At 42.7% G+C, this 13,516-nt stretch overlaps 1 protein-coding gene across 7 annotated transcripts in view; it reads left to right on the plus strand.

Annotated features, from left to right (window-relative positions):
- Window positions 1-9,617, plus strand: part of PALM (paralemmin) — a 128,525-nt gene extending 118,908 nt beyond the window's left edge. For 4 of the 7 annotated variants that reach the window (XM_087952581.1, XM_087952577.1, XM_087952576.1 and 1 more), the window contains 2 exons: window positions 1-132; window positions 3,632-9,617. In XM_087952581.1, coding sequence (XP_087808707.1) covers window positions 1-132; window positions 3,632-4,194 — 695 coding nt within the window. In that variant the 3' untranslated portion in view covers window positions 4,195-9,617. The remainder of the gene's footprint in view (window positions 133-3,631) is intronic. The other 3 variants (XM_087952579.1, XM_087952578.1, XM_087952580.1) reach the window with 1 other exon arrangement.
- Window positions 9,618-13,516: the final 3,899 nt, after the last annotated feature.

The raw sequence follows: 13,516 nt of genomic DNA on the forward strand, positions 1-13,516 counted from the left end.
CTATGTACTCTGTAGAGATCACTGTGGAGAAGGACAAACTCACAGGGGAGACCAAAGTCCTGTCCAGCACCACTAGACTACCCAAAGAGAACTCAGTTCAGGGAGTCAAAGTGTACGAGGACGAGCTGAAAGGTATGCACTGGAAGGGAGTGTCCACAGACCAAGGATGGGTCTGGCACTCCTGCAAACATCTCTCATGCTCCCTGGTACTCAAGACTCCCTGGGAGTGCTGAGCAGCACATCGTATTGACTCAAGAAGACCTGGCTTCCAGAGGTGGTATTCAGCAGGTTCTGACCAGTTCTGGAGAACCGGTAGCGGAAATTTTGAGTAGTTTGGAGAATTTGCAAATACCACCTCTGACAGGCCCCGCCCCCATCTATTCTTTGCCTCCCCTTGAGTCCCAGCTGATTGGCTGGGTCTTCTTCAGTTGCCCTGCACAGGAGAACGGAGCTGGAAAGCAGGTTAGTGGGGTGAGGAGGGAATGGGGATTTTACAGTATCCTTCCCCTGCCACCAAACCACACCCACCAAACCAAGCCACACCCACAGAACCGGTAGTAAAAAAAAAAAATATGAGTCCCACCACTGCTGGCTTCCTTCCCACAGCGCAGCTGTTGGAGGTTGTGTTTGGAACTGTGTTGGGGTTCTGATGGTGTAGCAATTCAAGGGCAATCCTGGTAGTCCTCTAGTTATAATAGTTCATTTAGTGAAGGTTCAAAGTTACGACGACAGTGAAAAAAGTGATTTAAGACCACTTTTTCCACACTTAATGATCTTTGAAGCATCCCCACGATCAGGTGATCAAAATTCAGACACTTGGCAACTGGCTCACATTTATGACGGCTGCGGTGTCCCAAGGTCATGCAATCTGCAGCAACCTTCTGACAAGTAAAGTCAAGGGGGAAGCCGGATTCACTTAACAACCGGGTTACTAACTGATCAACTGAAGAGATTCACTTAACAACAGTGGCAGGAAAGGTCGTAAAATGGGGCAAAACTCATTGAATTAATGTCTCACTTAACCACATAAATTTTGGAGCTCAATTGTGGTCATAAGTCAAGGACTACCTACTCTACCCACAGCCTGAAATTTGATCCTGATAGCTCAAGGCTGACTCAGCTTTCCATCCTTCTGAGGTCGATACAGTGAGGACCCAGATTATTGGGGGCAATATGCAAATATTTTATAAACTACAAATCTACATTGAAAACCATCCAAGAGAGTGCTGTAAAGCGCTATGAGGTGCTGTACAGTTAGTCCTTGACTTACAGCTACAATGGAGCCCAAAATGTCTGTTGCTAAGTCAGGCATTTGTTTAGTGAGTCCTGCCCCATTTTAGAACCTTTCTTGCCTCCGTTGTTAAGTGAATCACTTGCAGTTGATAAATTAGTAACCTGGTTGTTAAGTGAATCCGGCTTCCCTTTCGACTTTGCTTGTCAGTAGGGTTGCAAAAGGGATGACCCCGGGACACTCCAACTGTCATAAATATGAGTCAGTTGCCAAGCATCTGAATTATGATCACGTGACCATGGGGATGATTCAAAGATTGTAAGTGTGAAAAAACAGTCATAAGTCACAATCAACGTTTAATGCGCTGTTATTTTTCAGCCTTAGTATATAAATTGTTGTATTCAGATATTTTCTCCCATAGTTTTTCAAAAATTCAGCAGCGTTCCTTTCTGTGATAGCGATGCCCGTGAGATCAGGTTCCTAATAGTTTGCATATTGAAACCTCACAAACTTTGGGTCTCACTTTGCAAATTTTTTTCGAGCACAAAAATCCCCCCCCCTTTTTTTTTTGCAAACAGTAAAGTTGAATTTTCTATATAAATCCCAATGGACAATTTTTGCAGTTGTATTGAGAAGATTGTGATGTTGATGAAGATGATGATGATTTTAGCCCAAAGTTTTTAAGCCTCTGCAGGTGGCAGCACCTTGTCAACATCGGTTGATTTTCAAGCACTAAGCAAGGTCACAACAGGTTACAATACGATACTATTCAGATGGGAAATCCCTTAGGTAATTCTGGGGCAATAGGCTAGGGTGGACAGTTCAAACAATCTGGGAAGAAAAGAATCAATTCTAGAGCATTGGGTGATCATACGTAGGAGTAAGTTACAATAAAGGGCACTTCCCTCCTTTTTTCCTTTTATCAGTTTAAAAAACTTAAGTCACATTTTCATTTTTCTGCCAAAAACACTATAAACCCTCCTCAAAATGTTCCTTACTTTTCTTATCTCTCATTCCAGTGTGGGAGAATAGAATAATGCAAGGGATTGTTGTTTGTTTATTATGAAAGTGCAGGTCAAGGAATGAGTAAGAAGGGCAGTCATGGTTGAAAAACCCCTAGAATTGTTTTGACCCACTCACTTCCTACACTTTTTGCTTTTGCTTTTTCTGTCCAAATTCAATATCCATTTTTGTGCACCAAAAAAAAAAAAGTATATTTATAACAGCTGGGTATAAGTGGCTTTTCTAAGTTTTCCACCAAATGTGTGGATGCTTGCTTTTTTCTTCTTCTGAACTTATCCATGGGGCTGTGGGGGGGGGGGGGGTGGGAATCTCCAACTCTAAGATGTTCCTCACTTTGGATTGAATAACAAAAGCCTGCAGACTGCCAGAAAGGTAGATACCAATATAATGGAAGACAGAACTTTCATATATCCTTTTTGGCCTCCCATATCACCCCATTCTCGCATTCTCATCTCCAAAAGAAAAGTGAAGGTTCTTTCACCGAATTGTTTGGGAACTGGCCTGATATTAGTATACACAGAAAGAGAACAAAACACTTGAGTAAAGAACAGGTAGGTGTGGTTGGTATTTGAAGTGCTTCACTGTTGATCTGTTAGAAGTCCACAAGATTTATCAAACCCTCCGAAATAAATATCCATTCTGCTTTAAAGGACAAATTCTTGGCATTTTTGAATCTCTAATGCCACTTCAGCACCTCTTAAGGAGTAGAAATGTATCTATGGAGATTCTCAGTCATTCAAGTCATGGTTGACCCAAAGGTATTTTTCAAAAGGCAACTGGCTTATTTTCCTTCCTTCAAGTAAAAAAAAAAAGAGTCTAGTTGCCTTTTTAAAAGGCAACTTTGGGAGTAGAAATGTAGTAGAATGTAAGTCCAGAGTTGCGGGGAAAGAAGGGCTCGTTCCCAGAGAGCAAAGAGACAACGTAGCTTAGAATTTTTGGTATGCAGGAAGAAGGCGAAGGCAGCCTGCCCCTAGCAGTTCACAGGGTAATAGTTATGTGGTTAATTGATTTAGTCTAGATAATTGATTTCTGTCTACAGGTGAACAAGGATAAGGAAAGTACTCTGAACTAACTCCTTGTGTCGTTCTTGGTTCTCTGGGCTTGACATTAATCTTGCCGGATTAATCAATTGCCTGCATACAACCTGTATTCTGTGAATTGCTTGGTGGAGATTCACCTTCACCCTCTTCTTGCATATATCAAAGGCTCCCCAAGCTATGTTGTCTCTGCTCTCTCCCTCCCTCCTGCGACAGTGGTCTGCGTTCCACCACAAGAAACAATGATATCTGCCCGTAAGTCATTTTTGAAAGCAACAGTGAAAGTCTGGTCGTGCTTCTCGTTGTCCTCATTGTGTATCTTCTCTATCTTCTCTTGCAGTGGTCCATGCAGTCCGTACCGAAGATGGGGCTGTTGAGAATGGCGTCCACCAGCTCAGCTCATCCGAAGTGGATGAGCTCATCCATAAGGCCGATGAAGTGACCCTGAGTGAGGTCTCTGAGAAGGTTGCCAAAGAGGCCCAAAGCAACCTCCCAAGCCAGAAGGTCACCCCTCGGAAGGAAATCACAGGGGTGCAGGCTAAACCAGTGGAGAGCCCAAAGCTTGGGGGCGATGGCCCAGAGCCTAGCAAAGAACAACCCGTCACCATGATCTTCATGGGGTACCAGAATGTGGAAGACGAAAATGAGACCAAAAAGGTGCTGGGGCTCGAAGGAGAGCAAATCAAGGCCGAGCTGGTGGTGATAGAAGATGCTGAGAATAAACCAGCAGGAGGCCAGACCCCAGAACACGCCCCACCTAATGGCAGCGCAATGGAACCCTTGCCTCAGAAGGAGGGAAACCAAGTTGGAGCACAGCCATCAGCCAATGACACGGACCCCAAAGGAGCAGACCAGGATCTTGACATGAAGAAACAGCGCTGTAAATGCTGCTCGGTTATGTAAGAGGCCCCTGCCAAGCCCCTCCCTCAACTGTACAGCCAATCAGGACTGCCTTTTCCCATCATTCTCACCTGGACACCTTGACTCCGCCTCTCCAGTTACCTTCTCAATTCTACCAAGGTCTGAGTTCAAAGTGTTGCTATTTTTACTTAACAAGATGTGCTCTTTGCATCCCCCAAGGATGTTTTCCCCCTTTATTTTCAAAAGTGACTGGAGGAATATAAGTGCAGTGCTGGTGAAATCATGTAAAATAGCCAACAATGACACTAAGTTGCCAGTCTGATTTTTTTTCCTGCCTCCATTAACTGTTTTATTCATTATTTCATAAAGGAACAGACCCAAAATTTAATGTTAGGTCAATCAGTCCAGTCCCTTTTCTTTCTTATTTGGGCATTTTAAATTGTAATGGTTGAATAAACCTGGAGACCTTTTGATTAGAAACGAAAAAGAGTGAATGCCTCCCCACAGTTCAGGCCTGTTTCCATTTTCTGAAATGTTTGAAAAAGAAAATTAATTGATCAAAAAAGGAGACTCACCATTCTTGGCTTCCTCTTGAAATTTCTGAATCTTTTGAAATCCAGTTAGCTTTGATATCTTCCAAAGTCCTTCACATCCTAATTTCCTTAAGGATACTGGTGACAAAAATTGTCTACAGTGGGAATGTGAAGATCAGAAAACAATCAAGCAAACCAAGTTTTTCACAAGTTTTAAAAATAGGTCAACTCATTTTTTTTTGTATGCACCACAGAACTTGGTCCTGAACCAAAGCATCCAGATGTTGGAAACTGGTTTCTCCTCCAAAATAATTCCATGACATCTTCCCAAGAATTTATTGGCCTTCCCATCCTGTTGATTGCAGGAGCTTCGACAAGGATGTAATTGTTGAGCTTTAAAGCTCTGAAAAAGAAAAACTGGGTTGATTTTGTATGGGTTTTTCCCCCCAAAAAATGCCATGATGACAACTACTCTGGACTATAAGACTCTAGGGCTATGGTTCATGTCCAAGTAAACTTTATGATTCAGTGAGCAATCCCAGTTGATAAGAATTATTGACGCTAAATGTATATTTTGTGGCTGCTAGACCAGTCTTCCCCAACCTAGGACTTACCCATTGGACCATTTTTGGCTACAGATGAGGGAAACTGTCATCTAAAACATTTGAAGGGCAACTAGATTGGGAAAAGATACGATGGATTCGGTCAGTGCTCAGCATCGGACAATGTACCTGCAAATAGTTAAGAGTAAGAGGTAGAAGAACAGCCTAATGAAAGCCCCAGACTAGACTGATGGAGGAATGGGAGGGTCACAGGTTTCCCTGATGGAAGAGGCAATATGTATTTAAAACCAACAGTAAGCAAAGATACAGGATGGGATATCATTTGGAGGCAAAAAGGATAAATTCTCAGCCATTGGCACACACTGAATAATAGTGAAACAGTAGAAGAGATAGAATTGGTGCTAGCCAACTGGCACCATGGTTCCTGATAAGCTGCATCAAAGAGTAAGGTCTCTGATATCAATTTGGGGGGTTGGCATTGTTCTGAGAATACTTCCTCCTCTCTGCTTCCCCTTCAAGTTTTTAAGGGGAAAAGTGCCGTTGACACTATTAGATATTTAACAAGTCTTCCCTTCCCTCCTCCTCATCTCTATTTGGGTTCTTCAGTTCAAGGCTGCTTCACAAACATTTCTTCTAATTTGTGGTGGCTGGAATTTTTGGAGAAGAGGTGTATCAAATTCAAAAGGTGCTGACTATCTCATTCCCTAGAGTCTTGCCACAGATCTCGGCTTCCATTCCTGAGATGTTACAACTTGAATTGCCAAAGTAATTGGTTCCACCTCAGCTACTGAGACAAATAACATAAGTAGCATTGGGGTTTTACTGGGGCTACCTTTTCTGAACTTGCACTCTCCAATTTGTATGGAGACCATAGCTTCCAGGGCTCCCACCTGGCATAGATCTGCCAACCAAAATTCTGGGAGATGTAGTATCATGATAAGTGGAGGTTCCAGATTGTGGAAGGTTTATCCCATATATACAAAATCAAAGGCAACATGTACGCAAATCTCCATATATATGCATCTATATAAAATCTCCAGGGTAATCATCCTTCTGGCCATGATCATGCCTAGTTAATAGGGCATCTTAATTTCTCTTTTCCTTAACTAAGATACATGGATTGGCCTTGCTTTCTAAGCTATTCCCCAGCTTAGACCCCAGGTTTATGCTGGTCAACTGTCCATAGGGCATCACTGAGCAGTTTCATAACTGCACTTCCTGTTGTTCTGCTCCTTCTTAGATTATCAGCACAGTTTTTTTTTCAATAATGTGACTCAAAGCTCTAAGATGGATGATCTTTGAAAAGATAAAATAGGGTTCAAGGATGGAGTCAAGAAACATCAGCTCCACCCCAGTTCAGCTGAAAGCAAGATTTCCACTGAGCCTTTTTAAGTATGATTTGCTGAAAAGGTGAAAGATAAGGTTCTAGCAATCTCAACAAGTTTCACTTTAGAGCCAAATTCATCTTTCGGGTTGTTTGGATAGAGACTTTCTCATTTGGGTTTTTTTTGGGGTGTGTGTGTGTGGTAAACTGATGAGCCCCTTCCAGATAATTGAAAAGTATATATAATCATTTTCAAAGCACCTCCTGAATCTTTCCCAAGCTCTGAACAAACCATTGCATCAGTTTCTCAAAATATTATAGCTTCCAAATGTGTCAGGATCCACAACATCTCCACAAACCCATACAAGTCCCAGGAGCAGGCCTTGACAAGTCTTCCTTGGACCTGATGGAAAAGCAGTGAAGAAACTTACATGGTGGAGAAGACCCCCTCTGCTCATAAGGGCATTTCCAATAAGACCTTGCAAGGTTTTTTTTTTTTTATCCCAAAACACTAGAATCCTACAGATCAGTGTCCTAGAATTTTAGAATTTTGGAGTATGTTCCCCATTCCAATCACCCCAGCAGTATTGAGATTTGTGACAGACAGGCTGGTCAAATGAAATCTGATATTATAGATGCAATGTTAGGGTTCCAAGTTAAGCCATTTTGAGGACACATCCTTGCATTGACCAAACAAACGTGGAAGAAGAGTTTTCCATAATGATATTCAAACGTCTTCCATCTGTGTTCATAAAATGCATCTGTGCAAAGTTTTAAGGCAGGGAGCAGTCACTGGGCGAGCTGCTTTTGCACATTTCTGCTTGGCTTGACAATCATATTTTTCTGAAGGAAGTCATCCTGTTACCTTTCTTCTCCCATGTTCTGCTTGCTTATTTTCCTGTAACTAGCAAAACAGCAGACGTATTGGAAGAAGCCATGCAGAGATGCCCTTTCACCAGAGACGTTGGGCAAGGATCAAACTTGAACCTTTTGCCTGTACAATGAGCTCCTCCTAATTCAAATGATTTGTCCATTGTGATCAGGCATATCCACAGTAGCCCTAAAATTAACCAGCCAATTGAATCTGGAAGTTTTGACATTCAAAGCATAGGCTTTCTTGTTGAGTGATGGGTGTTCTTCAAATTCACTTTCTTTAAAAATGTCCTAATTTTGCAAACCTTGATGAAATGTTGAAGGCAATCTTAAAGAGGAAGGAGCAAGATTCCATGGTTTGGCCATTATGTACCACCTCCCCTGCAGCTAAACCTTAGAGATGGAGAAGGAATTCTCCATTCCAGCATTGAGATGATCAGCATCTAAGAATGTGATATGAGTTACTTTTGAGGGCAAATCACAGAACTGGGACCGATGCAGAAATCACAGCACTAATACAGGTGAGCTTTCTACAACATTTGTATGGATTTTCACTTATATAGTAAGTGAAGTATGTAGGCAATTAAAAAATAGAGATGGGGACTGAGCTGCTTCTGCTATGTCATTTAGAACAGTATTTCTGGCTGGGGAATTTTGGGAGTTGAAGTCCACGCATCTTAAAAGTTGCCAAGCTTGAGAAACACTGCATTAGAGCTTGGTCGTTTGCATTTGATCAGTGCCAGACAATAATCCACATCTGGACTATGCCTTATTTTATTCCTATTTTTCCCTCTCTCCCTCTGGATAAAAACTACCTTTGCATTTCCAAATGGGTGAGAGATTGGGGATGGAGATCAAGAAAATAATATTTAAAAGCTCAAAAAATATTCCATTGGTAGTTATAATGAAGGGACATGATCATACTAATTGAATTGTAAAGAAATTCCTTGGAATTTCCTTGAAGCTGGATTCAACCAATGTCCGTGGTTGGGCAAGGCTGGTTGTGCTTAAAAAGTTATCGTGTATTACTCTTGTTACAATAAAACCGAATTATCCTGCATAATAAATACAATGTATGGGTGGCAAAAGAGGGTGTTTAAAAATGAGAGATCAAGAATTGTGCGGTGGAGTGGAGGAAATCCCCGTTCAAGAGGTTCTGGGAATCCCTTCAAATTTGGTGGGTCTGTGATACGAATCCATTCTTCCAGGGAAAGAGAAATCCATTAATGCCTCCTTGCCAAATTTCCCTATTTGACATGAAACGCTGGAAGAGGTGAACCCCATGACTTCCAAGCCAAGGAAAGACTGTGTCTTGTCTCCAGACTTTCTGCTCAAGCTGCCATTATTTTTTTTGGCTCTGGGCTCAACAGCCCATTGTTGTAGTTGTGACTTGGAAACTAGTCCTTAGACCTTCTGTTCTCCAGGTGTGTCACCTGCTCATCTGCTCAACGGGCTTCTGAAAACACACAGCTTTCCAACCAACCCATCATGTTGTCAACGGTCAGCTCACAAGCCAAGAGACCCCGCCTGCACACTATTGGCACAAACATTTTGGCACTTTGTGGAGACATCACTTGGGAGTCTTCTCTGTAATGGACAAGGGGCAGTCTTCAAAAGCTCTCAACATCTCAAGCTGGGCCATTGGGAAGGCCCTCAACATCAGCATCTCCAGCAACCAATCTCCATCAGCAATGTCTTCTTTCCTCCTCTACTCAACAGTGATCTTCATCTGGGTTGTTTGACCCAAGACAAACAGCAGCAAACACTCCTACCTGGATTTCTCTGAAGCTGAGAACATCTGTCAAGGGGACTGAAGGAGAATCATGGAATGAAGAGGCTATCAGGTGCTGCTTCAGAGATTCTGGTGCTGGTGCAGTTAAACCCCCTTCCCCACTTTTTCTCCCCCACAACCCAGTCTCTGTCTCATCTAATGTGTATGACATGGTGATGATAACCTTTGTGCGCCCAGTTCTCCACTGTTAATTCCTTTCGTATTCTTTGGCTCGCAGAAGTGCACTTCCCCCTTTCTCCCAAGCTTTTCAAACATCATGGCCAACTGTTTGAAGATCTACCTTAAATACACCCCGCCACACACATGCACACTTCTCTGTTGTTTGTTTGTAATATACTGGAACGGAGCAAATAAAAAGTGTGAATCATCTGGAACAAAAATGTTCAGAGGTGTTTTCTTTCCTTTTTAAAAAAATAATAATAGTGATAATGATGCTTAGAAAAATCTGCAGAAAGTGGCCTATGATGAGAATGAAAAATGCTACGTTGTACAGAGATGAGCAGTAGAGCAGGCCAATTCTAAAAATTGAGCATTGGTACTCGGCGAAACAGGTATTCCAAATATGGAAATAAGGGCAAATAAATATGTTTTAACATGGCAATGACAATGCAAACATTCTTGCTTGGGAAAGAGTTTCAAGGAATGTGTTTGAATACTAGTAGCTGGGGTTGTCCCAATTGACAATTCAAAACACTGACAATGTCTTCTCAAATGGTACAAAACGTTTGCAACCAAATTGCCAAGCTTGGAGCTCAAACCAACAGCCTAGAGTTTCAAGAGACTTGTGTCATCCTTAGAAGATTTCTGGCTTGGTCACTGTAAACCTACCTTATACAAAAATAGGCAACCTTCCTCCAATCATTCCCACACTGTTCCACTGTCCTTGATTCCACCACCAAGGATGACAGATTTTACACCCTGTGCTGTGGGGCATCATAGACTGCCACTACTGAGACCCATCCCACTAATGGCCATTTTGGTCATAAGTCGTGATAGTTGCAAAGTCATCATCATCGTGACTGTGATTGATTTTATGCCTTTTTTGCAGTGAGTACAGGTCCTCAAATTACAAAAGTTTGCTTAGTCACCGTTCAAAGCATTGAAAAAAATGACTTATGACCATTTTTCACACTTAAAACCAGAGGTGGTATTCAGCCAGTTCTGACCAGTTCTGGAGAACCAGTAGTGGAAATTTTGAGTAGTTCGGAGAACTGGCAAATACCACCTCTGACTGGCCCCGCCCCCATCTATTCTCTGCCTCCAGAGTCCCAGCTGATCGGCTGGGTCTTCTTTTGTTGCCCTGCACAGGAGAATGGAGCTGGAAAGCAGGTTAGTGGGGTGGGGAGGGAATGGGGATTTTGCAGTATCCTTCCCCTGCCAGGCCCCCAAGCCATGCCCACAGAACCGGTAGTAAAACATTTTTTAATCCCACCACTGCTTAAAAGGGATATAGCATCCCTGTGGTCACATGATCAAAATTTTGGATGCTTGACAACTGACTCATATTTATGACAGTTGCAGTGTCCAGGGATCATGTTATCGTCTTTTGTGACCTTCTGACAAATAAAGTCAGTGCGGAAGCCAGATTCACTTAATTCCTCTGTTACTAACTTAACAATTGTGGTGATTCACACAACACCTGTGGCAAGAAAGGTCATAAAACGGGACAACAAATTCTACTTAACAACTGTCTTGTTCAGCAACAGAAATTTTGGGTTCAATTGTGGTTGTAATTCAAGGACTACTTGTATTAAGCTAACATGATGGTCGTTAAGTGAATCCATTGGTCACTGGCATTTTTTGCTGAAAACTGGAAGTTAAAAAAAAGTAATAGATGCAGGCCGGTTACTGAGCGTCTTAACAATTTCTCCCTAGCAACTTCAGATAGCAGAAGTTCTAATCTGGGCCATAAGTCTCCTTTTGGGGGGTCCATCAGAACATCAAATGGTTGCTAGGTGACAGGATATACTGTATATTAAGGACTACCTGTAGTCTTAAAATATTTTTCAAATTATGAAGAGGGGAGTTGACCAAAAAGTATTTTTTTTCTTCCTCCTCTTGTTAGTGGAAGGCAGGTTTTGAACTTGGGAGTTGTTGAAAGGTCAATTTGGCAGAAGAGGCAGAGTGGAGAACAGGAAGCGCCATTTCATCCAGACATGGTGTTAACGGATGGAATTCACTTCCTCAGGATGCAGCATTTAAAAGAGAAAAAAACTGAGGGAATTGGTGGCATTTAGCCAGCAGTTTTGATAGAGGAACTGCCTCCTGTCCTATCCCCATAGAGGCAGTCTGATTTTGGTTTTGTAGAGCAATTGAAGCAGCCATTTCGCTGCATTCTGTGACCCTGTAAGATGGGTGGGATTCATTTTTTTAAACAACCAGTTCTCTGGGCATGGCTAAGTGGGCATGGCTATGTGACTGGGTGGGTGTGGCTTCTTTTTTTTTTTGCAAACCCCCCCCGGTTTTTGGGCTTCCTGGGCCTCAGGGAAGCCTCCTGGGGGGCATTTTACTCCCAGAAGGCTTCTCTGGGGCCCAGGAAGACAAAAAATGGAGCGCGGAGGGGGTGCAGGGCAGACACACACACACACACACACACACACATACGTGGCCCTTTTTGACTCCTGGGCCTCAGGGAAGCCTCCTGGGCGAAACAATAAGACAGTGAAGAGAATCCTGGCACAGCTGATCATAGGAACAGCTGATTGTCAGGAGGGGGGGAGATATCTTGAGTGATGGGAGGAGGAGAATGCAGTCAGCAATGTCGGACATATGCGAAAAGGACTGACTGGGCAGGGAGGGGAGGGGCCAGCCAGGGGCACGATTTGCCAGTTCTCCGAACTGCGCACAGTCATAATAACTGGTTCTATAGAACCGGTCCGAACCATAAAATCCCACCCCTGAGCATGCTGGCTGCTCAGTGTGGTCCACACATCTTAAAGTTGACAAAGTTGAGAAACACCGAGGTAAGGCATCTGAATGACCACTCCTGCAAATACAATGCTGTCAAGACAAGTATTTTCTCTATTGGTTCTTGTGTCTGTCTACATCTTTCTTTCTTTTTATTTTAAAAAAGTTGCAGAGTCTAGCAGGACCTTTCTCTAAATCAGCTACAATTTATGATTATTATATGACTGTCTGTGAAGACAGAGAACTTTACCTCAGTGCAACATGGAGATTTATATTTCTATTTCACATTTTTGAACCACCCATCTTCAGTTGTACTGAACTTGTAGTCCAACATATCAGGTACCAACATCATTAGGTTGGTGAAGAATGGATTAGGGGATCCATGGTTGGGGAAACCCAGACAAAATCCCAATTCTATTGGTAAAATTCATCTGTCTTTCTGTCTGTCTGTCTATCCGTCCATCCATATCTATGTATCTACCAACCTACCTACCTATCATCTATCATATCCAACACACCTTCCTCCTCTTATTATTCCACAACAGCAATCCTGTGAAGCAGGTTGGGCTGAGAGATAGATGATTAGTTTAGTATGGAAATGCATTTGCAGGGGCTTTGTCTGAACTGATTAAGGGTACTGTAGCCCCCATAGACATTGGATACAAACTCATAATACAGTTCCACCGTAAATTTAGGCTTAAAAAGGACAATTATTGTATTCATTTTACACAATAATTTATTTGTCCAAGCAAATAAACTACATCATGCCATAATATGATGAGCTTATTGAAAAAACAACAACAAGGTAATGCCTAGATTCCCAAAGAGCAAGGTGTGGTGAGAGTTTCTTCATTTAACCACTTTAGTGTAGAGGAATGAGAGTTGGTGGGTGTGGCAGGGGAAGGTGGGATTCAAAAAGTTTTACTACTGGTTCTGTGGGTGTGGCTTGATGGGCAAGGCTTGGTGGGCGTGGCAGGGGAAGGATTCTGCAAAATCTCCATTCCCTCCCCACGCCTCTAACCTGTAGTTCTCCTGTGCAGGGCAACAAAAGAAGACCCAGCCGATCAGCTGGGACTCAATGGGAGGCAGAGAATAGATGGGGGCAGGGCCAGTCAAAGGTGGTATTCCAAACTACTCAAAATTTCCACTACCGGTTCTCCAGAACTGGTCAGAACCTGCGGAATACCACCTCTGGCTGAGACCCAGAAGATTCAGGTTCAAGATCCCATCCACCATGGAATCTCATTGGGTGACTGTTCTTCAACTTTGACTACTTAGTGGACTTCATCTCCCAGAATTCCCCAGCCATGGTGAGGTTGAAGTCCACATGTCTTCAAGCTGCCAAGGTTGAAAAATACTGCATCACTCGGTC

The sequence above is a fragment of the Notechis scutatus genome, chromosome 1 (assembly GCF_049901735.1).
Source record: "Notechis scutatus isolate UNSWTSFEM ecotype Mainland chromosome 1, rNotScu1.2, whole genome shotgun sequence".
Lineage (NCBI taxonomy): Eukaryota > Metazoa > Chordata > Lepidosauria > Squamata > Elapidae > Notechis > Notechis scutatus.